This window comes from Dermacentor variabilis, chromosome 1 (assembly GCF_050947875.1).
Source record: "Dermacentor variabilis isolate Ectoservices chromosome 1, ASM5094787v1, whole genome shotgun sequence".
Classification (NCBI taxonomy): domain Eukaryota; kingdom Metazoa; phylum Arthropoda; class Arachnida; order Ixodida; family Ixodidae; genus Dermacentor; species Dermacentor variabilis.
The window spans coordinates 213,578,068-213,604,877 of NC_134568.1; the positions used below are offsets into that span (position 1 = coordinate 213,578,068).

The following is a 26,810-nucleotide window of genomic DNA, read 5'->3' on the forward strand; positions in this document are numbered from 1 at the left end:
GGGAGTCAGCGCCGAGCACCGTTAAGTTCTCGCGATAGGACGGCAGACGGTGTCTCGCAATTCCTCCGCTCCGATTAAGCCTTTGTTGCTTCTTTTGTTTCCTCGTTGCGAAACCCTTGCGGAATCTCCAAACCGGTCGGAGACATGCAGAGATCCGTCATCTTGGTGTCATATGGTAATTTTTTTTGTCGTTTTTTGCAGCGTGCGCCGCTCACTCGAACCCTAAAGACTTTGCGTGACGCATCAGCTTCTATACTTCAAGGATCGCGCAAAAACCATGAGTAGAGTACAGCCACGGCAACCGGTCGTGAATCGAATTCCGAGACATATTTGGCTGATGGAGCCAGCTATGCGCTTGTCTTGCAATGCTGTAGTGAGTGAGCGTTGTCCATGTAGGCGTATGTAGGCTACTAAGTAGCGAAGCGGTGATGCGGTGATTGTTCGCCCGCCATTAAGTACTCAAAATTACGAATGGCACTGATCCAGTGCAAGCTAAGAAGAGAACCGCATCTGGGCCATCCTTCCTCGCGGCTTTTGGGAAACTCCTTATTGAGCCGCGAGTTCTGTCTCATTCTGTGTACACCGGCTCCGTACACCCAGAATGTAATGGTCGGGCGGGTAATGGGTGGCGTGGAGCGGTAACTAACGCGCTCGTTCCTAAAAAAGAAGACGAAGAACTCCCTCGATTCTAGAAGAAAAAAAAGGCAATTATTTTAACTGTAAGTCACGAACTGTGTGTCATGCATACTACTTTTTACTAACACGTTAGTAATGGTACCGAACATATACTAACTAGAAAAGATGCTAACCGTAATTAATGCGGTTCAGTTGCCAACTTCGAAACGTAGTAACCGACACTATAGCGCCGCTGCAATATTATGATCAGCAATTAGTGTAGCGAATATCCGATATGCATGAGCGCCGCCGCTTCCATCTCCGTGATTAGGTCGCTTTTATTCTATGAAACAGAGCAAGTAATGACAAGGAAGAATTACAGTTTGTTTTTCATATTCATTAGACTATATCATTCATGGCGGGTCATGGACATAGCAAGAATAATTAAGCATAGCAGAGTAGTAGAGTATGGATGTAGGCCAGTTGATGATTCATGATTTAGGAAGTTACCGCAAAGAACGCACGAGACCAAGAAAGGGACAACACGAAGCGGTGTTTTGTGCTGTCCCTTTCTTCGTCTCGTGTGTTCCTTGCGATAATTTCCCAAATCAAGAATAATTAAGCCTCGGGTGCCTACTCCGCACCGATAGGAACATACGCTAAAAATGAACAAGGCATCGCGCAATGCAATGGACAGCTTATGCGTAGGCTTGTATTGTATGTATACAGCTATAAACGGGAGCGCAGGTGGTACCAGTCAGCAATTATGTATTTGGGCAAATATCGCTAATATTTGCAATGTAGCAAAAAAGGAAAAAAGCTTCAAAAATAACTTAAAACATGAAAGTTACAACTCCACAACTTTGCAACAGAAACAGATATCACAATCCCAGGAACGTCGTATGGAGCGTCTACGGGACTATACATATGATACGCCAATTTTTTTAACAGAGCGTTAAAATATATTTCGCAAAAACAGTAACTTGATACAAAAACATCTATAGTAAATATGGATCGTAAACTGTAAATATTATACGATAACTTTACGCAGGGTGCCACGATAGAACAAGTGAAGTATCGAAGCATCCGAGATGACACGTGGCGACACCAAATGCGTCAGCGCATTTCTACTATTGCTACATGTTCAAATGAAATAAAGTATTTCAACTTGTAACACGGAAGTTCCATAACATAGAATGCGTATAATTATCGCATTGGTTCTTTTTAGTGCCTTTACTGTAGATTTCGTTCACATTGCTCTGTTTTATTTTTTGTTTCTTATTTGTTTTTTGTTCTATAGTTGTCGTTGAATCGTATAAAAGCGTGTTTCGGAAAGAATAAACCAGTTGGAAGTGAGCGCCGTGTTTCGTCCCTTCACTTCTCTGATGTCCACGTTGTACTCTCGCGCTGTTAGTTTAAATATAACTTTATTCACTTTAAGCACTCTATTCACTTATTCACTTTAAGCAGGAAAACTTTACAAAACTGCGTCTACTGTTCGTGTACCGGGATTGCGGAGGGGCAAACTTTGTGCTTCTTTTTTCGTTTTTCTTTTTTTTGGGGGGGGGGGGGGGCGGGGGGTCTGGAGATATTCAATTTCACGCAATAATTGTAAACCATTAATTGGCTTCAAAACAAAACTGCTCCCAACAGTCACCAGAGCTTTTCTTGTTAAAAGTAATGTTAAAAATCGAACGTTAAAATAAAGCAACTGGGGAAGTTCGTCAAAAAGAAGTTGTAAGACAGACAGGACAACGCAGCACGAGCGTTCGTGGTTGTTCCCGCATCCTTCCGCACTGTTTCCAACTTTGCCCAGCAATGCAGTGCTGACTAGAGCACTGCACGGGCTGGCCCGATAGGCCGCGGGCCGTTGCCGGGCCATAGAAGCTTCGAGCTCGTGCCGGGCCTCAGTCGGGCCCGTAATAGATCCGGGCATGTTATTTGCAACTCCGCAAAACTAAACTATAGAAACTGCAGCCCTATGAAAATCTTCGGCCGATATATCTGTGGGTTTGTGGAAAACTCAGAGCAGGCAGGCCACGACACAGCATCGATACGCTGCACAGATTAGCGTTCAATAGCGACGCTCTTTAGTCACTGGGAAAACGGTAACAATGATCACCTAAGAGTCATGAACAAATTCTTAGGACACCTAATAAGCGCTTCTTATGAGTTGTGAATGCGAAAGCATTAATGCCCACTTCGAGTTTTTGTGCTGCGAGTAATGATATGGAGTTTCGCTGCGGGGTATATTGTCGAGATTTGCAATTAAATTGGGGTGGGTTATTTAGTTTTCTTGTTGTTGTTGTTTTACAGTTTCTACCTTAGCATATTAGCTGTACACCGGAATAAATTGGATATATTGCTGATAAATCATGTACTTTTATCTTCCGGCAGTGCGTTCGCTAATGTCTACGGGGAGAGCCAAGCTGACGATGTCTTCTTCGATGGCCATGCACGATGTCTTCATTCCCATTCAGCTGGTCCGCTGCCTGCCTGCTCGCGCGTATTGCTGCGTTCTTTCGCTCCCTTCATCTGCGGGCACTGGCGTGGGCGGCCACGTTTCCCTACTACCGAGGTTGCGGCCGCCGCCGAAGTAGACGCTTCAGGCTCCATAGCGGCACGTGCTGCCCGAGCCAGCAAGAAGCAGCAGCAGCCTGCGGCGCCAACGCCGCGTGCCACCGACGCCCTGCGCGGATAGAGACCGAAGAAACAGCCGCGGCCACCAAGGCCGGCAGGCGCGCGCAGCAGCTAGACACAGTGGGAATGAGAGTGAGAGAGAGAGAGAGAGAGATGCGGACCACGCGCCGGCTTGCGAGAGCGAGGGTGACGCGGCGTCGTGGCGATGCTATCTCCCCTCACGCAACACCTGGCGCGCTATGGCAGCAGCAGGTGTACCCTTTCCCCCGCACTGCTCCGTCGAGGCGTGCTCGTGACGTGGCACCGCAGCCAGTGTGATTCCGGTGCCGTTTCGCTGCTACAGACGCCTGTTTTCTTTCGCACGATTACTCTGGAACCATAGAGCTGGAACCTTCGATGACTCATGTATAAAAGCCGACGCGCTTGACCCGCTGATCAAATTTTCGATGATCGCCGACTGTGTTCGCCGCTGTCGTTGTTATTTGAGTGTATACCCTGTTTTTCGTGGCACATCTTCACCCAATAAAGAGTTAGTTTCGCTATTTACAGTTTTGCTACTGTGTTCGTGACGGTCACTACCACGTGACAATATCATATCCCAACTTGATGGAGAAAAAATGAAACCACGTTGCCTGCACTGTACATGCACAGTGCTTAGCACCCTGCGTGCTGAAACAAATGTAGAGAAAGTACAAATTTATTTATATTACGAAACACGGGTGCCTAGTTTGTGAGTTGAAAAATTGACAGGTTTAAAAAGAACCCGGATAAAGCAATAAGAATGGCATGTTCCGTACGACAATATGATTGCACATGAGCCTTACTCTTGCGTGTCACCAATTTCTATTTAATTGAGTTAAATATCTTCTAGTGGCAGTGTATTATGCTATTCCTGAAAGCCAAGAGACCAGCGTGTTTATGTTTACATTCGCGGGAAGTTTATTGGCTCGAGTTACATGATTATACTTTGCAATTATTATTTGAGAATTGAGATTCAAACGTGATATGAAATGGCTAGCAGTGAGTACAGGAGTGTTCACCTAAGCCTTCGCTACGTATTGCCGCACAACTATTTAGAAAGTGTTGTTCAGTCCTTCATATCTTAGTTTAACTTACAAGCATGGTGAACAGAGGATGTAATTTTTGTCTTTTAACTATTTATTTATTTATTTATTTATTTATTTATTTAGAATCAACTCCAGTGGGAAACCTGACGGAGTGGAATCTACCTCTCGCGAATAGCCTTCAACTTCTTTTTCTATCCCCTCCTTCTTAATGTGTAGGCAGGCATCGTGCTCGTCTCGGTAGCAGTTGCCAGCCTTCTCCCTGCCTATTTTCATCTCAGTCCATTGTATATGTGTGTTTTCATATCAAGTAATAGAATAATAATCTGTGTATGTTCAGCTGGTACCTTCGCAATAACCGAGAACTAGGTCATGCTCCGGTTAGGCCCAATGGCTAATGGAACAAACCGAACGGGGCCGGGCCGTGTCGGGCAGGGCCCAGTTCTTTCGGGCGCCGGCCAGGCACAGGATAGGCACAGGCATCGTTTGAAATCACCAGGCCGCGCTCGTGCGGCCCAACGCATGACACTTTCGGGCTAAGGCCAGGCCCGGGCTGAAAAAAACGACCCGTGCAGTGCTCTAGTCCTGACCTATAGGTCTGTTGCGACATGAAGAAACGCGTCATGGACATATACTCTCTAAACCGGGACTTCTCAGCCATACAGAGAGTATCAATGAGTAGACCAGGAGCAGCTTGCACAAACATTTATTAACGAAAATAATGACGAAGAACACATCCTTAAATGTTGCCTAGACGTCTCCTAGTCCGCACTAGAACGAGCTCCTAAATTCGTTATTATTTTCGTTATTAAATGTTTGTGCAAGCCAACCCAGAAAGCTGGCTCCAGTGTACGAAGCGTTCTGCGAGCTACTTCCGACTACGCATGCGCAGAGCGCTGAGGCAACTTGGTCTGTGCTGGAGAGTTGGTGCCGGACAGTGTGCCCGTGACCTCGTCAGCTAAAACTCTCTCTTGTATACGGAGCGTGGATCTTGTATATGAACGGTCGTACACAGTCCATCGTCCACGGATTCGTTTTGTATACGAATTGTATACGGACCGTGGATCGAATCATACTGTTAATATGAACTTGGCGGCGAGAACTCACCTCGCAGTTGATGACATTTAAATTTATTGTTGTTGTTCTTTCTTACATGCACATGAAATCAATTAATAATGAAACGTAGAAAAGCGTAACATATGCATTTCTGGGAAAGTTAATGCAGGTTTCTTAGTGGTACGCAGGCGCGTAACTACAATAGCAGATCGGAAATTGATCAGGCTATTAATTCCTTCTATGCTAAGAATAAATTTGCACTTGCTTAGGTGCTTTCTCTTATTTACACTCCAGCCTCAGATAACCGACCGGGTAGCGTCTGTGCCGCGAATGAAAAGTAGTCGGAATGAATGGAGAAAGTGAGGCACAGATGTGATCAAGATCACAAGTTCACTAGTCCATAAACTGATACCAAAGGAAAACAGTAAATTAAGCTAGACAGATAGAAGCTGGAAGTCGGCAAAGGGTTGTTCGTAAGAAGAAACAGCGGTCAATCGTGGTAGCGCCAAATAATATTAGCGACGGCAGTCGGCCCATTACAAAGTCCTAGCTTAAAAACGAAAAGCTTTACAATTTGGCCTCAGCTTTCTACGACCAGTCAGAGTGCGGCAACTTCTGGCTGAAGCCACTGATTCGGCTGCCTGCTAAGCAAAAGAAAAAAAAAACATTGTGCTGTATTGCCAACGTCTGGCTGAGGCGAAGTCATTGTTGCTTGTATAAAAAAAAAGAAGACAGCAGTTACATTGCACAGAAAATTAACTCGACCAGGCAATTTTCGTAGGCTTTCCGAATGCAAATACGACCCAAATGCACGTGCAGAGCTCGAAAATTGCGACGTCACGCGACGCCTTCAGCGCGTCGCTTTGGCGCCAAGTTCAAGAAAACATAGCCCAAGCTCGGCCTGTCACCGTTCAATCTCCCTGAATGCTAAGTGCTATCCGATTCGCCCTGCACTTAGTTCACTGCAGTTCAGTGCCAGTTCTGCGCACAGTCGGCCCGGCACATCCCTGAACGAGCCCTGCATTGACTCTCCCGCAAGCGCAAGCCGGTACCGAATTCTCTCAACTCGTCCTACACAAAGTTACACGTGGCGACGTGCCGAAGACGCAGATGCCGCAGCTCCTGAACTATAGTCCACAAAGTGCAGGTGAATCGAGTGAACCAACATTTTTGCCACTAGCTACCTTGTGCCACATTTTCGGCCTACTACTCCCCGTATAGGGGAGCGTATACGGGAATAATACGTCCATGCTACAGGGACACTACGTGCATGCTGCCGACGGAATCGCCTATGAAAAACACAGCGCACGTGGGCACGAACTCCAGCGACGTAAGAGGAAGCGAACGTCCTGTACGAAAGCAAAGCGGACGATTCGCGACATCTTTTGACAGACGCACGACATGCATGCATCAAGGATGTCGCGCCCTCCGAGAGGGGCGTTTCGCTGCAGCCACAGGGACGCTTTTCCTGGCCCGTGGCCGCTTTTAATGGCTACAGCAGACCATGTCTTGAAGCGTAAGGGTGTGCAGTTTTCACCTGCCAAATAATAATAGGACTTTACACAGCCCGTAAACCTGTGCTCCCGGGTGCACCTGCACGGGCCGTACTGAGCAAGGGTGAAGAAAAAATAATTGTCCTCTTCCATAATGTTGTTCTTACGACCAGGAACTGCTTCAACTGCTCACCACACAAACGCCCATTTCCGTCGATTAAACAAGTACGGCTATAAAGGCGTGGAACTGACGTCACAACCACAAAGCCGTCACCTTGGCAAGGCCTGTAAGCAAAACGTGGCCTATTTGTTGGGGTAACAACAATTCCAAGTGCTGCTCTTAGAAAATAGTACAAGCCTACGAAATCATTTTCCTGACTATTAATGCAACGTGGAAGAGGTGCGCAGCTCCCGCGATAAGTCCCATCGCCTGCGAGAAAGAAACAGAAAAAAAATGCACGCCATTGAAATACGCTGCGCAGAAGGAAACAACATTTTCAGCACGCAGTGTGCCTACTAAAAAAAAAAAGTGTGTTATTCGTCAGACATGGGTGGCCCCTGGCAGTATCTCATATCTAGCTTTAGAGAAACAGGGGCTTTAAGGGAGACTGATAAATCAGTTGATTATTGTGGAGAAAGTGAACGTTAAGATGACCTTTCTTCAATTTCGCGTGAAATTTCAGCGCCGCTAGGTCCCGGATTGAAAAGATTTCGTCTAAGCAGCCATTTTTGGCGCGGGTATATTTATATTAAAATGCAATGTAGTCTTTTTTTATATATAAACAATTGACTACACTTCCGTAGATGCTGTCAGAAATAGTGTATTAACTTCAAAGCGACGTCGCCACTTGTACTTTCTGGTTCGCCAAGCCTCCTCTCACGGTATGAGTTACTGATTCACTATTGCAGAAACTTGGTTTGCTTGTAAACAGAGCTAAACTTTATATTCCTGTTTACTAACACTCTAAAAATGTAATTTGAGTCATAAAATTGTTGAGCCGATTCGAATCAAGGCAAACAGGGCTTAAGCGGGCGATTGTATCGTCAAGTCCGATTACAGCGAATACCTTATGTCGAGGGCAGCGGATGTAGATTAGCACGAAATCACAGACACACACAAAAAAGGGGGAATAACGGAAAATGGAAACGACAATGAATCTCTTTTACTCGTTTTTCTTCTGCCCAGTACATGATAGCCAACCGACGATTTCCCATGGTTATATAACCACCTTCCCTGCCTCTCTCTCTCTCTTCTTAGTGATCTCGTTTCCATTTCGTATGTGCGACGTTCCCACGACTCGCAACGCCAATAAAGGTAACCATAGCTGGACGCAATCAGTTCCGTATTGGCAGCATCGTGTCTGCCTTGTCCTCAAGGTCATGAAATATTATCCGCCCTATTGTAGCGCGTCAAAGCGGTGCACCTTTCCCGGCGACGTCAAACCAATGAGCGTTACTCATTCATGCACATCACTTCACCTGTCCACCTGAATATCACCCTGCCCTAAAAAAAATTTCGAAGGAATATTTTATTGGTTTCTATAGGTTTCATTTTATTGGCTTGTGAAACGCTAACCCTGATAAACTGATAATATTAGTGCAGATAGGAACGCTGTGCCGAAGTGGTTTGTTCAACAAAGGTGCACTAATTGTTTGTTTTAAAGCAAAGCTATCTCGCGGAAGGCTCACGGACTTTGCTGATAGTGGTTGCTGCTGCTGCCTTGCCAAATAGCTCACACACCGGACATTACCTGTATAATGAATCGTGGCATATATACAGGGTGTGTTTTTTTTTTTTAGCTGCACCAAATTTTTTCAAGATTGACTATGGCAGATGGCACAATTCTAACCCTTGATATAAATTACTCGATGAGGTGGTCACTACTTCTACGAGAAATCTAAATGTTTAATTGAATATGTAACGTAATTACGCTAGTTAACTTATTAATTACTTTACGCCACATATTTCAATCTACGAATTATAACCGCTGAGTTCACAGGCCGTATCCACTTGGAACGAATTCACTGGACAGCGCCAGTTCCGATATATTAATTTTCAAAGTGTCTCGAAATGCACTGGTGCTCCAGTTACTTTTGTGCTTCGATGCATAAAACAGTGGTTTCTTACAGAAGTCATATCTCACCCCAGCTGCGTTCACCACGTCGGCGTTGAAAACATCAATGTTAAGGACCTGTCCCGCTATCGAAAATCCGGCGACGGTAGCAGAGGAGTTGAAGCTGGCCAGGTGGGCGATGGAGACGAAGATGTAGAGAAGAGATCCGAGGGCGTGAAATGTAAGAAACTGCGAACAACACATACACAGGCAAACAACGCAATTAAAGGCATACTAACAACTTCAAATAAATGTTTGCGTTGTACACAACACTGAGTGCAGACACCAGCACCACCATCGGAGAGGCTTCCTCTATAATTTACTGAAATTAACTGTATTACATGTATACCTTACAGGGTACACCCTTAACCTTCCGCATATGTGTGCACTGCCGTTTGACGAGCCATGTATAAACAGCCCCGTATAGACTGATCCGTCAGGTTCAACTTCAAGGGGTTCCGTGACGTCGTGCCAGCCGTGCTAGAAACGTCACGGTTTTTCAAACCTCGTCTTGCCGCGCTGCTCACAGAGAAAGCAGGCTACTTTCCTTGCGATAATGTGAGCTCACGAGGTCTTCGTGGCGTTTACTGAGAAGGTACATCTGGCGACCGTGATGATGCCCATGCAGGGTTTCACCGCGCGCATTTTGTCACAGCGCTCCCAGCTGCCATTCAGGGTTGCATCGAAAGCATTCAGCTAATACGCATTGTAATTATGTACAGTGTGCGCCATGTTCTCGCGGAACCGATTTCTAAACTGTCCACAAAACCGACGAGAAAAGTCACACTTTCCAAACTATCTGTTTGCCTGTTGGATGGCTACGCAGACTGCAAACCTGGTCCCGGCACAGCAAACGCTACCAGCAAGAAAAGAAGCCCGTGCGCCATGTGCAGATAAGTAAGCGCCAGTTGTGCGATGCGTAAGTGGCGTGGTGGGGACCAAATTTCCGATATGCAATTAATCTTCAATATTCCGTTGTCAGGAGCACTGACACTGCCATTCTAGCGGGACACTAGTTTCAAAAAATTTACAGCAGAACTCATCTCACGATGGACTGTCGACGGTAATGCGAATAGCAATCGAGCAATGTAGCCACAGACCATATTTCTGAAGTGACGCTTATTTAACACATATACTGGTAATTTTGAGACTTTCGTTGTTTCTGTTATATACCACATAGTTCAATATCGCCCTACTTTGCTATGGCACTCGCTTGTCAAGGTCGCTCATGAGCATGGAGGAATGACGACGACTCTATGACGACGACGCAGTGACGACTGAACTACGAAAAAAAAATTATATCGTTCTGACGACAAAGGCGTGTAACGACGACGTCATGGCGACAATGAGATGTCGATTTTTAAATTATGACGATGGTATAACGATGACAACGTGGTGACAACGACATGAGAACATGCACTGACGACTGTGTGACGACGTTGCGTGACGACGACGTTATGACGACAACCGGATGAAGAAGCGGAAATGATGACGATGGCATGACTAAGATAGCATGACGACAGTATTACAACGGAAGCATGATACCGTTTGTGTGATGATGCAATGACGATGATGTCAGCATAATCACGATTGAATGGCGACAATAGGCGTATTTACGGGGGGGGGGGGGGGGTGCGAAGTATATATATCTATAGAGAGAGAAATCTCCCTGTCACAAGCGTTCATACAATCCAGTGTCCTTCAGGAAACGCAGAAGGGCTTTTATGGCATTTTGCCTGCAAGAATGCATAGGCCATGGTCCAAGGATCTTTTCTTCTGAGAGCCCTCTGTTGTCTAGCAGGTTGAGTTTCGCTTGTAAAGTACGTTGTTGAGTGTCAAAGGAAGGGCAGTGACACAGAAGGTGCTCTAGAGTCTCATCGCACCCGCACAAGTTGCACGCCGCACTGTTGGCCAGTTGAGTTGAGTTGAACAACTCAACTCAACTCAACTGTTGGTCATCCCCAACCACATGCGACACAGTAAAGTTGTTTCGTGACGGGAGAGTCCAAGTGGCAGGCGAAGTCTCAAATTAGGGTCGAGAGAGTGCAAGCGTGAGTTGGTGAAACCCGGTGAATTCCACCGTAGAAGTGGGATGCGGCGAGCAAGTTATTGAAGTTGTGGCGCAGCATCAGTTCCTGAAAGTGGTATAGGAACCCGATGATGTTTTTGATGAGCCGAACGCGCACCTTCATCTGCGCTGTCGTTGCCGACAATCCCGCAATGGCTTGGCAACCGTTGAAATACAATGTAGTGGCGTTTCTCGAGCACGTGACTTAGGGCGTGCCTTATTTGGTAGACTATCTGCTCGTGTAACCCATGACGTAATGCAAACTGCAGAGTTTGTAGGGCTGCTTTGGAATCGTAAAAAATGGCGCAGCGATTTGGTGACTGCTGGAGCACGTACTTGAGTGCACCTTGAAGAGCCGCAAGTTCTGCTGCTGTCGACATTGTATTGTCCGAATATTTAAACTGCAAAGAGACGGCGTCCGATGGAACAACTACTGCTCCGGTAGAGCTGTGGGAATTGGTAGAACCGTCCGTGTAAATATGTATGCGGTCAAAATAAGACTCGTTGAGGAGAAGCAGTGACAAATGCTTCAAGACTAGTGGTGAGAAGTCTGCCTTCTTAGCAATCCCAGGAATTCAGTGGCACACGTGAATTTGCCGGAGACACCACAATGTACATGTTGGGCGTTTCGCAGGCTTGAAGCCAAATGGTATCGAGTCATGGTGTCTGGTCACAATACCACAGAATGTAGCCTGTGGTCTTCGCACTGGCAAATCGGCTAAATGGTGGGATAGTAGCCGAGAAACGTGTAGCATGTTAGTGCCTCACCGACGATATGAATGCTGATCGGCTGCTCTTGTGCAATGACAATCGTTGCAGCTGCCGAAGAACATCTCGGAAGGCAAGACGTGTCCGAAGTGCTTGGATTTGTATGCTCTGTAGTGCAATGAAATTAGTCTTGCATGCGTTGGACATAACAAGAACACTGTATCGCAAAAATCCAAGAAAAAGTGCCGTGTATAGCTGCAACATAGAGTGAACGGACGGTCCCCACGATTTTCCAGCTACAAATTTGAACATATTCGCAATACAAATGAGCTTTTTCTTCATGTATGAGACATGCGGACTCCAGGTGAGGTCACGATACACAATAACACCTAAGAACTTGTGAGCTTTCTAGTACGCGATGGACTGGCCCTAGATACACACCGTGTAGAAATACATCGCTTTTCGTGTAAATGCCACTAGTGCACATTTTTTCTGTAGAAATCGTCAGACCTTGTCGGCGAAGGGATGCCGCTGTCAGAGTTGCCTCTTTCTATATTCTGGCGCGCACTTGTGGCCTTGTCACGCCGGACGCCCAGATACAAATATCGTCAGTACAGAGCGAGACATTAGCAGTCAGTGGTAGAGTTTCGGCAAGCCTCACTAGAACAAGATTGAAAAGAGTTGGGCTCAACACTCCGCCTTGTGGGACACCATGACTGGAGATATATCTACTTGTCGGGCCATCCTTTGTAAGGACAAGCACAGCTCTCCGTGAGAGATAGCTCCTAATCTACCTAAAGACGTTGCCTCCAAGTTCTGCAGCCTCAAGAGCTTGTAAAATGGCTTCATGGGTTACGTTATCGTAGGCACCTTTTACATCTAAGAAGAGTGCTACAGAGAGACGCTTCATGGCTTTTCGTTGCTGCACGGAGGTCACGAGATCAATGACGCTGTTAATTGAAGGCCGTCCACGTCGAAAACCAGCCATAGCCTCAGGCTGAATGTTGTAGTATTCGAGGTATCATTCCATACGTGTCAGCAACATCATCTCTATGACCTCGCCGACGTAACTCGCAAGTGCAATCGGCCGGTACGATGCAAGGTCTAGCGGAGACTTTTCCCAGACTTCAGTAGAGGCACCAGTCGGCTACACTTCCAACTGTCGGGGACTATGCCGTCACGCCAAGGTTGATTGTATATATCCAGAAGACAACATTGTGCTGTTGAACCTAGCTGCCGAAGAACATCTCGGGAGGCCAATACGTGTCCGAAGTGCTTGGGCTTGTACGCTCTGTAGTGCACTTGGCAGCGTAGGTCACCCCATCGTGACCGGGTGATGACGATCGCCTGCAAGCAGCCAAGGCCGCTTGCAGTTCTTCCATAGAGAAAGGCACTTCCATTATTTGATCTCTACAGATGGGAACGTCGTGTAGTGAGAAGTCAGCCAGCAGAACGAAGTCGCCAGTAACTTTCGCACAAAATTTTCCCGCGACCTAAAGCGCTGGACGACTTTGATCTAGAGCCAGCGCTGTAAAGGGCGACGTTTTTTTGGAGGTGAGCGAAGACCCTGAAGAGTTCTCCACACGGGGGATAACGGCTTGCGAGGGTCCAGCGATGCGCAGAAGCTCTTCCATCGTTGGTCCTGAAGTTTGTTCATCTGACGCTGAACTTCCTCCTGAATGCGTCGGGCTTCCCTCAGGTCATAAATGGACTTAGTACGCCTATATCGTTTCTCGACCCACCAGCGGATCACCCGAAGCCTCTCCAATTCCTGGTCGAAATCTGTGCGTCTTGCAGATGTTGTAAACGTCTGCGTAGAAGCCTGCAGAGTTTGTATGACCATGTCTTCGAGGGGCTCGGGATGGTCATGTCTGCACTTTACCTCAATCGAAATTCGGTATGCTTGACAGTCTATCTGTCTTGAGAGCACAGGGTAAAAAGAACTCTCAAGGCCTTTGATAGTCACGTACGTATGAATATGGTCGCTGACATGACTTCAATGTCTGTGAACCATTGAACTTTCGAACTTAAACTATGCGGCACTAATGTCAAGTCCAAGCAGCTGCTGTAAGTCAATATAAATCAATTAAAATGAAAGTGGATGAAAAAACAACTGGCCGCAGGTGAGATACGAACCCACGTCTTCGCATTAAGCGTGCCATGCTCTTGCCATTTAGCTTCTGCTGCGCCGTTTTCCCATCCGCTTTCTGAGGTCATCATTATCATCATCATCATCATCATCAGCCTGGTTACGCCCACTGCAGGGCAAAGGCCTCTCCCATACTTCTCCAACTACCCCGGTCATGTACTAATTGTGGCCATGTTGTCCCTGCAAACTCCTCAATCTCATCCGCCCACCTAACTTTCTGCCGCCCTCTGCTACGCTTCCCTTCCCTTGGAATCCATTCCGTAACTCTTAATGACCATCGGTTATCTTCCCTCCTGATTACGTGTCCTGCCCATGCCCATTTCGTTTTCTTGATTTCGACTAAGATATCATTAACTCGCGTTTGTTCCCTCACCCAATCAGCTCTTTTCTTATCCCTTAACGTTACACCTATCATTCATCTTTCCATAGCTCGTTGCGTCGTCCTCAATTTAAGTAGAACCCTTTTCGTAAGCCTCCAGGTTTCTGCCCCGTACGTGAGTACTGGTAAGACAGAGCTGTTATAAACTTTTCTCTTAAAGGATAATGGCAACCTGCTGTTCATGATCTGAGAATGCCTGCCAAACGCGCCCCAGCCCATTCTAATTCTTCTGATTATTTCAGTCTCATGATCCGGATCCGCAGTCACTACCTGTCCTAAGTAGATGTATTCCCTTGCCACTTCTAGTGCCTCACTACCTATCGTAAACTGCTGTTCTCTTCCGAGACTGTTAAACATTACTTTAGTTTTCAGCAAATTAATTTTTAGACCCACCCATCGCTTTGCCTCTCCAGGTCAGTGAGCATGCATTGCAATTGATCCCCTGGGGTACTAAGCAAGGCAATATCATCAGCGAATCGCAAGTTACTAAGGTATTCTCCATTAACTCTTATCCCTAATTCTTCACAATCCAGGTCTCTGAATAACTCCTGTAAACACGCTGAGAATAGCATTGGAGAGATCGTATCTCCCTGCCTGACGCCTTTCTATATTGGGATTTTGTTGCTTTCTTTATGGAGGACTACAGTGGCTGTGGAGCTGCTATAGAGATCTTTCAGTATTTTTACATACGGCTCGTCTACACCCTGATTCCGTAATGCCTCCATGACTGCTGAGGTTTCGACTGAATCAAACGCTTTCTCGTAATCAATAAAAGCTATATATAAGGGTTGGTTACATTCCACACATTTCTCTATCACCTGATTGATAGTGTGAATATGGTCTATTGTTGAGCAGCCTTTACGAAATCCTGCCTGGTCCTTTGATTGACAGAAGTCTAAGGTGTTCCTGATTCTATTTGCGATTACCTTAGTAAATACTTTGTAGGCAACGGACAGTAAGCTGACTGGTCTATAATTTTTCAAGTCTTTGGCGTCCCCTTTCTTATGGATTAGAATTATGTTAGCGTTTTTCCAAGATTCCGGTACGCTCGAAGTCATGAGGCATTGCGTATACAGGGTGGCCAGTTTCTCTAGAACAATCTGCCCACCATCCTTCAACAAATCTGCTGTTACCTGATCCTCCCCAGCTGCCTTCCCCCTTTGCATAGCTCCCAAGGCTTTCTTTACTTTTTCCGGCGTTACCTGTGGGATTTCGAATTCCTCTCGACTATTCTCTCTTCCATTATCGTCGTGGGTGCCACTGGTACTGTATAAATCTCTACAGAACTCCTCAGCCACTTGAACTATCTCATCCATATTAGTAATGATATTGCCGGCTTTGTCTCTTAACGCATACATCTGATTCTTGCCTATTCCTAGTTTTTTCTTCACTGCTTTTAGGCTTCCTCCGTTCCTGAGAGCATGTTCAATTCTATCCATATTATACTTCCTTATGTCAGCTGTCTTACGCTTGTTGATTAACTTCGAAAGTTCTGCCAGTTCTATTCTAGCTGTAGGGTTAGAGGCTTTCATACATTGGCGTTTCTTGATCAGATCTTTCGTCTCCTGCGATAGTTTACTGGTATCCTGTCTAACGGAGTTACCACCGACTTCTATTGCACACTCCTTAATGATGCCCACAAGATTGTCGTTCATTGCTTCAACACTAAGGTCCTCTTCCTGAGTTAAAGCCGAGTACCTGTTCTGTAGCTTAATCTGGAATTCCTCTATTTTCCCTCTTACCGCTAACTCATTGATCGGCTTCTTATGTACCAGTTTCTTCCGTTCCCTCCTCAGGTCTAGGCTAATTCGAGTTCTTACCATCCTATGGTCACTGCAGCGTACCTTGCTGAGCACGTCCACATCTTGTACGATGCCAGGGTTAGCGCAGAGTATGAAGTCTATTTCATTTCTAGTCTCGCCGTTCGGGCTCCTCCACGTCCACTTTCGGCTATCCCGCTTGCGGAAGAAGGTATTCCTTATCCGCATATTCCACAAACTCTACTAATAACTCTCCCCTGCATTTCCTAGTGCCTATGCCACATTCCCCCACTGCCTTGTCTCCAGCCTGCTTCTTGCCTACCTTAGCATTGAAGTCGCCCATCAGTATAGTGTATTTTGTTTTGACTTTACCCATCGCTGATTGCACGTCTTCATAGAAGCTTTCGACTTCCTGGTCATCATGACTGGATGTAGGGGCGTAGAACTGTACAACCTTCATTTTGTACCTCTTATTAAGTTTCAGAACAACACCTGCCACCCTCTCGTTAATGCTATAGAATTCCTGTATGCTACCAGCTATCAGGTAATCAGGAATCCGACTCCTAGTTCTCGCCTCTCCGCTAAGCCCCGGTAGCACAGGACGTGCCCGCTTTTTAGTACTGTGTATGCTTCTTTTGGCCTCCTAACTTCACTGAGCCCTATTATATCCCATTTACTGCCCTCTAATTCCTCCAACAGCACTGCTAGACTCGCTTCACTAGATAACGTTGTAGCGTCAAACGTTGCCAGGTTCATGTTCCAATGGCGGCCTGTCCGGAACCAGGGATTCTTAGCACCCTCTGCTGCGTCGCAGGTCTGACCGCCGCCGTGGTCAGTTGCTTCGCAGCTGCTGGGGACTGAGGGCCGGGGTTTGATTGTTGTGTTCATATAGGAGGTTGTGGCCAAGTACTGCACCAGGGTGGCCAATCCTGCTCTGGTGAGGGAGTGCGTTACCGGTTCTGGTCACCGGGATCAGGACACACTCCATACCTGTTTATGCAATTTTATCAACACGCTGATTTCTTTTATTTTAATCCGGTAGAAAATTGCGCGGCACCGGGATTCGAACCACGGACCTCTTGCACGCGAGGCGGGTGTTCTACCTCTACGCCACCGCTGCCTGACGCTTTCTGAGGTACTTACGTTTATATGCTGGAAGGAGGAGGAGGAGGAAACAATCTTATTAAAGATAGGAGAAGGGGAAGGGGGAGGCCAGGCCAGGGAGGGAGCTAGGTTAGGACCCATGAACTAACCCCCTGGGAGTGTTAGCCAACGCCACCACTCATGACCTTGGTGGCGGATGTGGCACATCCTTTCTGGCGCAGGCGTCACGTCTACGTGAACTTTTTGGGGAAGAAAACTGGTCAATAAACCCACACAAGCTACCTGTAGGCATCAATTAAAGCTACCGGGTTGAAAGGCTGGAGCATGGTTACGTAACTTCCACGCAGTTCTTTCGACTCAACCAGTTCATTACTCTGCGCCGTTTGTAAGAACTGTGGACGCTTGTAGTCAAAGGCCAAATCTATACAATCCAACGAGAAGATAAAGGCTGTCTGTTTTTCGTCTGACGCGCTCAAAGTTTATAATCAGACAATCTAGCACGTAGGTACGGGTACAAAAATGTGCGTAATTACCACACTTCCACACATAAATCAATAAATATATGCACAGAGAGCGAAATGGAGGCGAACTGAATGTAGGAAAAGAATATGCAAAACTTACATAGCTCGTCCCGGGTAGGACAGGCCTCGTCGATGTACTCTCCGACAGTAGAAAGAAAAAACACTGGAGCCAGTAGCTGAAGCTAAGCGCCATCAGGAGATGCAGAGAGGAAATGCCTCCAGCCGAAGACACTGACAAGGCGTAGACGATGATCGACAATATCTGAGTGAAAGAAAGAAAACTATTGAGACACCACAAATGTTCACCAAGAAGTGCTTCGCATTTAAAAGTTAACTAGCATATTTTGGTTAACCAGCGAAATTATCCTAGAAACTTTTCTTGCTGCTAATGTCCGCCTATAGCCACGTAGCCTTTCTGCAAGAACGGCTGAAGCCTAAATATGAAGCGTCTTGAAGGAAAGAAGTGTTCCGCAAAAGAAGGGAACACCTAATACAAACACACACACACACCGCCATATATATATATATATATATATATATATATATATATATATATATATATATATATATATATATATATATATATATATATATGTTGTTCGGGAGTGCCTGCCGTTGAGATTGGTTATGGACATCAACCAAAATTTACTCAAATTAAAATTTCTGAATCACAGGCTGAAAGGGGGGTGCGTATAATAATCTTTGTCGTGTATTTTTATCTGGAGGGCCCTAGTGTTTAATTAAGGTCTGAACATCGTCAGAAAGTTACTTTTTGGCAAGTTCGGAAGTAATATTCTAGAAAAGTACTTCATTTCATAGTCAAACGTTGTTTTGAGACTAAACTGTAGCAATGGAAGAACACAGTCAAAAAATTCTGGCTGAAACGTCAACAAGGTTTATGTAAAAAAAAGGCCTAAAAGCGCCATTTTTTTTTCTTTACTGAGCCAATTAAACGCGGAAAATTCATAAATGTGATCACCTATGACGTCACATGACAGAACCACGCCAGTAGAATATTCTAATATAAGATTTGTCATTCTCTCTAGTTTCGCACTTGATTAAAAAAACATTTCTCTCCAACCAACTTTTGCTTCATGGCGAAAATTTCAAAGAGCGCGCATATATGTAACCAAAAAAATTTCTTTCCGCGGGAAATACTTTGGTGAAACCTTATTCACACAATCACCAGCTAGCCCACTTTTTTTCCCACGAGAATTGGTGATGGTCATTTTTTGGGGTCAGAGACGGTTCGCGTGGAATGACCCTGCTTCAAGAGCACAAAAGGACTTCCTGTCCTATTGGCGCGCGCTCCATAAAAAAGCGTGGACGGCACCCGATCTTTTCACTGAGTGACTACGGGCATGGGATGCCGCACTTGTAATGTTTCCGCGAACGTAATTTTAGGGTTCCGCGAGCGGCCAAAACGAATGTGACCCCAATCATCACTTCACGACGCGCCACATCGGCAGTTCGCGGGAAGACCATCGCGGCAACGTCGCGTCGCGCAAGACTCGTCACTGAGCGATTTGTGGGCCCACTGTCCGCGTTGGACGCGTTTCGTTCGTGCTCGCAGGGTTACACGCGAGTGGGAATGGACTCGGGTCTACTGCAGGATGAAAGCCACTGTCGAATCTAGCAGCGTCTGCCCAGCTGGTCAACTCGTTGCCTACATATGACGATCGGCCGTTTAAACGGCGTATTGTAACGGGCACGTGGTTGGGCACGTTCACGCGAGTCGCTGTTCGAGTACGCAAACGGGGGCACGTTGCATATCCATACAGGCTTGTTTGCTTCCGCGCTGCGTCCATTTGTGCCGTACATAGCCTAAATAAAAACGCTCAAAAGGACACGCGCGAGGCGCACCGCGGTCTCACTGCCGGGCGACGCGGCCGTTTAGGGTAGCGTTGTGATCAGTTTACCGAAGAACATTCTGCAGCGCGAGGGACTTGCGACACTCATGTGCCAAAAGAGCGAGAGAGAAAACACGACAACACAAAATAAATGAAAGAAATATGGAAGTGCAAAAATAAAAATATGAGCTTTTGTGCTTTCTATGCGGCCTTGGAAGAATCGGTGAATTTCCGCTTTTTACCAACCATCTATACAGGTATACAGCGCGCAGCGAGAAATCGTTTGCGACGCAAGCGCGTGCACAACAACAGCTAGGGTACGATTTATTTATCGTACACTACGGCAAAAAGAAAAGAAAACGCTACAACCTATTCCACTACGACTCGCGCCAACCCCGAAAGCGGTACACACGCATGTATATTGTCTCAACGCTCTATAGCTGCCACGAGGAAAGCATTGGAGAATTCGGGCCGCTCCCGGAGGCGGCGCCATGCAGGGTCACACAGCGTCTCAAACCGCACTAGCTGCCACGAGACAAGAACAGGGGAAACTGGCGCGCTCTCGCTTTTATAAGCAACTTGTTGCTATGCGACGTGACACATTTGAAAGGACAGTAGTAATGTTGACAATTAAAAATTACATTATGGGGGTTTACGTACCAAAACCACGATCTGAATATGAGGCACGCCGTAGTGGGGGACTCCGAGAATTTGGACCACTTGGGGTTCTTTAAAGTGCACCTAAATCTAAGTACCCACGGGTGTTTCCGCATTTCGCCCCCATCGAAATGCGGCCGCCGTGGCCAGAAGCATGCATCCAGAGCATCGCATTATTGTGCACCCTGATTCGAAACCCACCATCGAGTATACGTCATTGTTTTTGCTGAAGAGCAACGAAACGAGGCTAGACAGGAATCTACTGCAAGGTGCCTAATATTAAGCGAAGAATGTTTCGCTTTACTAATGCTTCGCATAAATAGCTTCTTTAGTTATAGCTGCGAACACCAGCCAAGCACACACGCTGCAGGAGGTGCGAGGCCGTTCTTAACCGTCGCACGATAGGCACGGTCGGAGAGGACCACTCTACCGCTGACCCTGAACACGCGAAGCAATTCAATGAATTCGTTGCAAAAGAGCTGAGCACTCACGATCGTGAAATCTATTATCGCTCGCTATTTTCGTTTTGTTTACAGTCATACTACTATTCGACTTCAACTCCACTGCTGGAACCTGCCAGTAGTCAGAGAACCAACCACTCCACTACCCCCTCCCCCTATCTTCTACTCAGTAATGTTTGCTGACCATGTTTATCCGGGTCAAGCGTGACAGCCCTAATAGATCTCATTGTCTGCCATGCCGATGTGACTCACCATTTCGGACGCTGTGAGGATGCCAGTCAGGCTAGTGACAAAGGCAGTGTTGAAGTGAAACCGTAGAGCCGAAGAAGGCGGAGGAACGCTTGGCCCGGCGGTGATGGTCACCGGCGTGGGGCTCAGAGCCATGGACATCTTCTGGCACTGAAAATTAAAACTGCAATATATGTGCATGTATATATTCAATACTGCTACTCTCAACTGAGAGCATAGCAGGAGGGCAATACAATATGTGAAAGGTTTACAAAACAATCAAATATGTAAACAAATGTAGGAAATAAGAGGTTACAGAAACGCGTTACAATAACATATCCTGGTTACATGAATACAGACAGTGAACATCAATCTAGTGTTTAACAATATTGATACTATAAACAATAAAAAAATCTAGTTTTTGTTGCCTTCAATTTTATTAGCGAATTCCAGAACGATTTAGTGTTTGTGATAGATGGGTGAAGTTGGTTCCATTCTCTTATGGCAAGCGGAAAGAAAGAATGTTTAAATGTTTCGTTACTATAGGAATATTAAATTAATTTGTTTGCATGGCTTTGACGTGTAGGTCGAATGTTGGAAAACAAAGTGTATTTGGATGCGTCTATCTTGAGATTGTTATGAAGCATCTGGAATAAAAATTTGAGGCGAGCTTCTTTCGCTCTATCTGCTAGCGTTTTTAGATTAGATGTGGTAGGAAGGCTAGAGAGTGAATCTGTGCGCCTGTACCTGTTATGTACAAATATTATGGCTTTTTCTTTGCACTGCTTCTAGTTTTCTTGAGTTAGTCATTGTATGCGGAAACCAAACCACGTTGGCATATTCTAAGATCGGCTTATGAATGTCTTATAGGCGAGCAGTTTAATTGGAGTAGGCGCTAGTTTTAGGCACCTTTTAAGAAAAAATAACTTACGTATAGTGCTGCTGCGGTAGTGTTATCGACGTGCGGGTTCCACTTAAGATCTGCGGTAAGTGTCACACCTAAATATTTATGTTTGATAACATTAGTTAGCACGGTGTCATTGAGTGCATAGGCGAAGTTAGAAGGATCTTTTTTTTATAGTGATGGTAATGACGGCGGATTTTTTTACATTAATTGTCATCTGCCACATTCCGCACCACTCAGATATTGTGTTGAGGGATGCACTCAGGGCAAAGTGATCTGCATGACTGTTGATTTCCCGGTAAACAACACAGTCATCGGCAAAAAGTTAAATGTTCGAATCGATTCTCGTTGAGATATCATTATAGTAGATTGACAGTGGTCTAAGGACTGGTCCTTGTGGTACACCCGATGACACAGAAATAGTTTATGATGTAACGTGTTCAAAGAATACAAACTGTTTACGATTAAGCAAAAAGTCCTTGATCCAACGGGTAATTGGGCTATTACCTAAAACGGCTTCTAGATTGATTATATATATATATATATATATATATATATATATATATATATATATATATATATATATATATATATATATATATATATATATATATATATATATATATATATATATATGTGTGTGTGTGTGTGTACACATTCCCTGTGGCATGAAGAACAATTTCACTCCTTGAGTTGGATTATTCCAAGAGGCGTACATTATATGCCCGGGAAATCGAAATGCGTAACTAATTATAAAGATAAGTCGCTAAATTATTTTAAAGCTAATTGCTTTACGGTACATGTTCCAGTTTACAAATTGTAGCCAGTAAGTTCGCGAGACGACGAGCGTTCGTGCTGTATTTGACCCCGTCCGTCGTTCTTTTTTTTTTTTTTTCGCGCTGTTACCTTTATGAATGCTTACCAACGTGTCCCCCCCCTCACCTCTCTACTTTAATACTAAAACTAAATCCTGTGGTTTGCGTGCCACAACCACGATATAATTTGAGGCACGCCGTAGTCGGCAACTATGGAATAATTTTTACCACCTGGAGCTATTTAATGTTAACCCCATGCACAACAGCACACAGGTGTTTTTGCACTCCGCACCCATCGAGAATGCGGCCGCCGCGGCCGGGATTTCATCCCACGCCCTTCGGCTTAGCAGCGCAATACCAAAGCCACTAAGACACCACGAAGGGGTCTTGCTTCCTTGTGCCGAAACCTAAGAACGCTGTAAACCCTAAACAAAACCACGGTGGGTCAAGTGGAAGCATCGTAATCAACCCCTATGAAGCGGATCTCGTTTAATAAAATATTTTGTCTTGCAAAATCGTTAAAAAGTACGTCAAATGCAAAAAATATATATGTACTTCGTAACTGACTTTACAGTTAAGCTTCTTTAAATTCTGAAAGATCTCAAAAAGTTGACAGTCACTTTAGCGTATACGCTGAAAAGGATGGAGGCGAAGCTAGCCTGCCCGCTCACGAGACTTTCTTTACATTGAAATTTTCATTCTAATGCGTTGTTACTTCATATTGTTTTCTCCCACCAAAGGTCGTGGGTTCCAGTGCCTTAATTAAGTTCGCCCTAATTAAGACCAAATGTCGCGGGTTCGACTCCCACCACAAGTCGCGGGTTCGGGTGTCTTAATTAACTCGATATTTATTTACTCAACCGTGTCGTAATTATACCGCCTTAATTAACACCACCGGTAGTGGGTTCGAGTGTCCTAACGTTACCTTAATTAACTGTCTTAATTATATTCGACTTAACATAAAATATCGCGGGTTCGAGCATCTGAATTAACTATACCTTAATTAATCAGGTCCTAATTATCTTTGCCCTAATGAACACTAAATGTCGTTGGCTCGAGTGCCTTAATTAACTCTCCCTAATTAACTTCGCCATAAATAACACCAAATGTCGCGGGTTCGACTCCCACCAAAGGTCGTCGGTTTGAGCGCCTTAACTGGGCCTTAATCAACTTCGCCCTAATTAACAAATACCAAAGGTAGCTGGTTCGACTCTCGTCCTTCACGATGTCATTTGAAGTTCAACTTTGAAATATGGCCGGTTGCCCCATATCTCCATGTTGGGTCGTGGGTTCGAGTGCCTTAAATAGCTCGATCTTAATCTAATAATACCGTGTCTTAATTAATTTCGTCTTAACACCAGAGACCGTGGGTTCGAGTGACTTAATTGACTATGTATTAATTAAATGTACCTTAATTAACTTCGCCCTAATTAACAAACACCAACGGCAGTGGGTCCTAGGGCCTCAGATAACTCTACCGTAATTAAATGTGCTTTAATCAACTTCGCCCTAATTAAGAAACACCAAATGTAGTGGGTTCGACTCTCGTCCTTCACGATGTCATTTGAAGTTCAACTTGGAGACATGGCCGGTTCGCCCATTCTCCATGTTGGGTCGTGGGTACGATCTGCCTTAATTAACTGTGACTTAATTAACATCGCCCTAATTAGCACCGCATGTTGCGGGTTTGACTCCCAGCAAAGGTCGTGGGTTTGAGTACCTTAATTAACTCTGCCTTAATTAACACCATCCTACTTAACACCAGATGTCGCGGGTTCGATTGCCTTAATTAATTCTACCTAAATAACTATGGCTTAATTAACTTCGCCCTAATTAACACCAAATGTCGCGGGTTCGACTGTCACCAAAGATTGTGGGTTCGACTCTCGACCTTCACAATGTCAATTGGAATCCAACTTGGAGATATGGCCGGTTCGCCCATATCTCCAAGTGGGTTCGACTCCCGCCAAAGGTCGTACGTTCTAGTGCCTTAATGAACCCTATATTAATTAACTTTGCCTTAAAACACCAAGGGTCGTGGGTTTGACTTCCACATAAGCTGGAGGGTTCGACTCCCACCGAAGGTCGCAGGTTCGAGTGCCTTAATGAACTCTACATTAATTAACCTTGCCTTTTCTCCTTTTCCTTTTTTTTTCATGATGAGCTGCATCGGAGTCAGCTGTGGACGAAGCCAAAGAGGACCAACGCGCGTGCAGTGGCACGAGGGCGTGTCAGCGCAAGGCGAGACTTTCTGTACCGCACGCCAAGGGTCTCGCCTTAAAGCAGCGCACGTTTTTTTACAGCTTTAGTTGGCCTGCCAGATCATCGGATCTCAAAGGCCATATGCCTTCGTTGCTGCTATCTCCCGACTGTAGCGATAGGTGGCGCTGACATCTCAAACGTTTGTTTCGTTAGCCTTTGACTCATTCGAAACGAGAAGCGATCTAGAAAACACCACAACGTTATCCATAATACTCTGTCGTCGAAGCGGCCTGAGACTAAGCGAAAGCCGTTTACACAGTCATTTGCTACGAACGAAGTGCATTTTACAAAGGCAACGCCAAGTTCAATTCGAAGCGGGCCGCCGGTACCGCTGCCATGTTTCACGCAAACTCCGCAAACCACGCAAAGACGCTAACCCTAAACCTGAGACGGGTATTTAACGCTATGGGTTATTTAGCGTTCTGCGCATGCACCCGCTATTTTATAGCATACGTACGCAATGGTATAGCGTACGCTAAAGTAAAATTGTGGGTCGTCACTGCGCATGCGCAGAACGCTAAACGACCCAAAGTGTATAGCGTACACACGCTATTTCTCAGATTCAGCGTTAGTAGACAATTTTAGTATAGCGTACGCTATACCATTGCGTACGCTAAAAAATAGCGGGTCGTCACTGCGCATGCGCTTAACGCTAAACGAAATAGCGGGTATAGCGGGCGTACGCAACGCAAACGGGTTAGCGTTAGCATTTTTGCGTGGTTTGCGGAGTTGGCGGGAAACATGGCAGCGGTACCGGCTGCCCGCTTCGAATTGAACTTGGCGTTGCCTTTGTCAAATGCACTTCGTTCGTAGCAAATGACTGTGTAAACGGCTTTCGCTTAGTCTCAGGCCGCTTCGACGACAGAGTATTATGGATAACCTTGTTGTGTTTTCTAGATCGCTTCCCGTTTCGAATGAATCAAAGCCTAACGAAACAAACATTTGAGATGTCAGCGCCACCTATCGCTACAGTCGGGAGATAGCAGCAACGAAGGCATATGGCCTTTCAGATCCGAAGATATCGCCGGCCAACTAAAATTGCAAAATTGCAAATTGCAAATTGCGAATTGCAAACTAAATTGCAAATCCGTATTAGGCACTTTATTATTTCTAATATAGATCAGTTATTTACCTCGTAGCACCTCAACTAAAATCAGACGTTATGCAGATGACTGCGTATTATACGAATCCATTAAACCGATTGATGACCTCCACAGTCTTGCCCAATCCCTTATGTTTTTCTGCGCTTGGTGCAAAACGTGGCAAATGAACATCAACTATATAGTAAAACAGTCGTGATGTCATTTTCCAATAAACGGAGCCCCCTCTCGTTCAATTATTCTGTGGATGGCATCCAACTTAAGTGTCTCAATATAAATACTTAGGTGTAATTCTAACCGAACATTTTTCATGGTCGAAACACATTGAATATGTAAACGGGAAGTTCCTAAAAAAGGGGGTTATTTGCGCCGCACTTTAGCTAAAACCCCCCGCGATACTAAACTGCTATTATATAAAACGTTAATTCGCCCTGTTCTAGAATATGTATATGTCGTTTGGTTCCCCTACAAACAATGTGAAATAAGCTCGCTCAATAATGTTCAACGAAAATCTATCAATTTCTCTTGCCAAAATAACAGCCGCACTTTCTCACCAACACAGGCTCAAAAATCTTTGAACATTGAGCCATGACTTTCACGTTACCACACTGAAGCCTTAAAACTTTTATATACAACTAATAACTTCACCTCTGGTCTTTCTGATTGTAACTGTATCACATTTACTAACGCAAGTTGTACCCGTAGCTCCCACGCCTTAAACATAACACCTAGTTATGCCCATGCTAACACATTCAAGTACAGTTTTCTTTTCCCACGTAAAATAGAGCTTCGGAATTCTCTACCCGGTAACATTCGTTCACTATCACTTAAATATTTCATAGCTACCACTGGTGCGCACTTC

The 26,810-nt window shown here is 45.4% G+C and overlaps 1 protein-coding gene across 1 annotated transcript in view; it reads right to left on the minus strand.

Moving 5' to 3' along the window:
* Positions 1-5,430: 5,430 nt before the first annotated feature.
* The window catches only part of LOC142592690 (uncharacterized), a 28,853-nt gene continuing 7,473 nt past the window's right edge, over positions 5,431-26,810 (minus strand). Inside the window, exons 2-5 of the mRNA XM_075704264.1 lie at positions 20,892-21,051; positions 17,772-17,933; positions 9,013-9,171; positions 5,431-7,298 (exon numbers count right to left, since the gene is read on the minus strand). Of these exons, the coding sequence (XP_075560379.1) occupies positions 7,227-7,298; positions 9,013-9,171; positions 17,772-17,933; positions 20,892-21,029 (531 nt within the window). The 5' untranslated portion in view covers positions 21,030-21,051 and the 3' untranslated portion in view covers positions 5,431-7,226. The remainder of the gene's footprint in view (positions 7,299-9,012; positions 9,172-17,771; positions 17,934-20,891; positions 21,052-26,810) is intronic.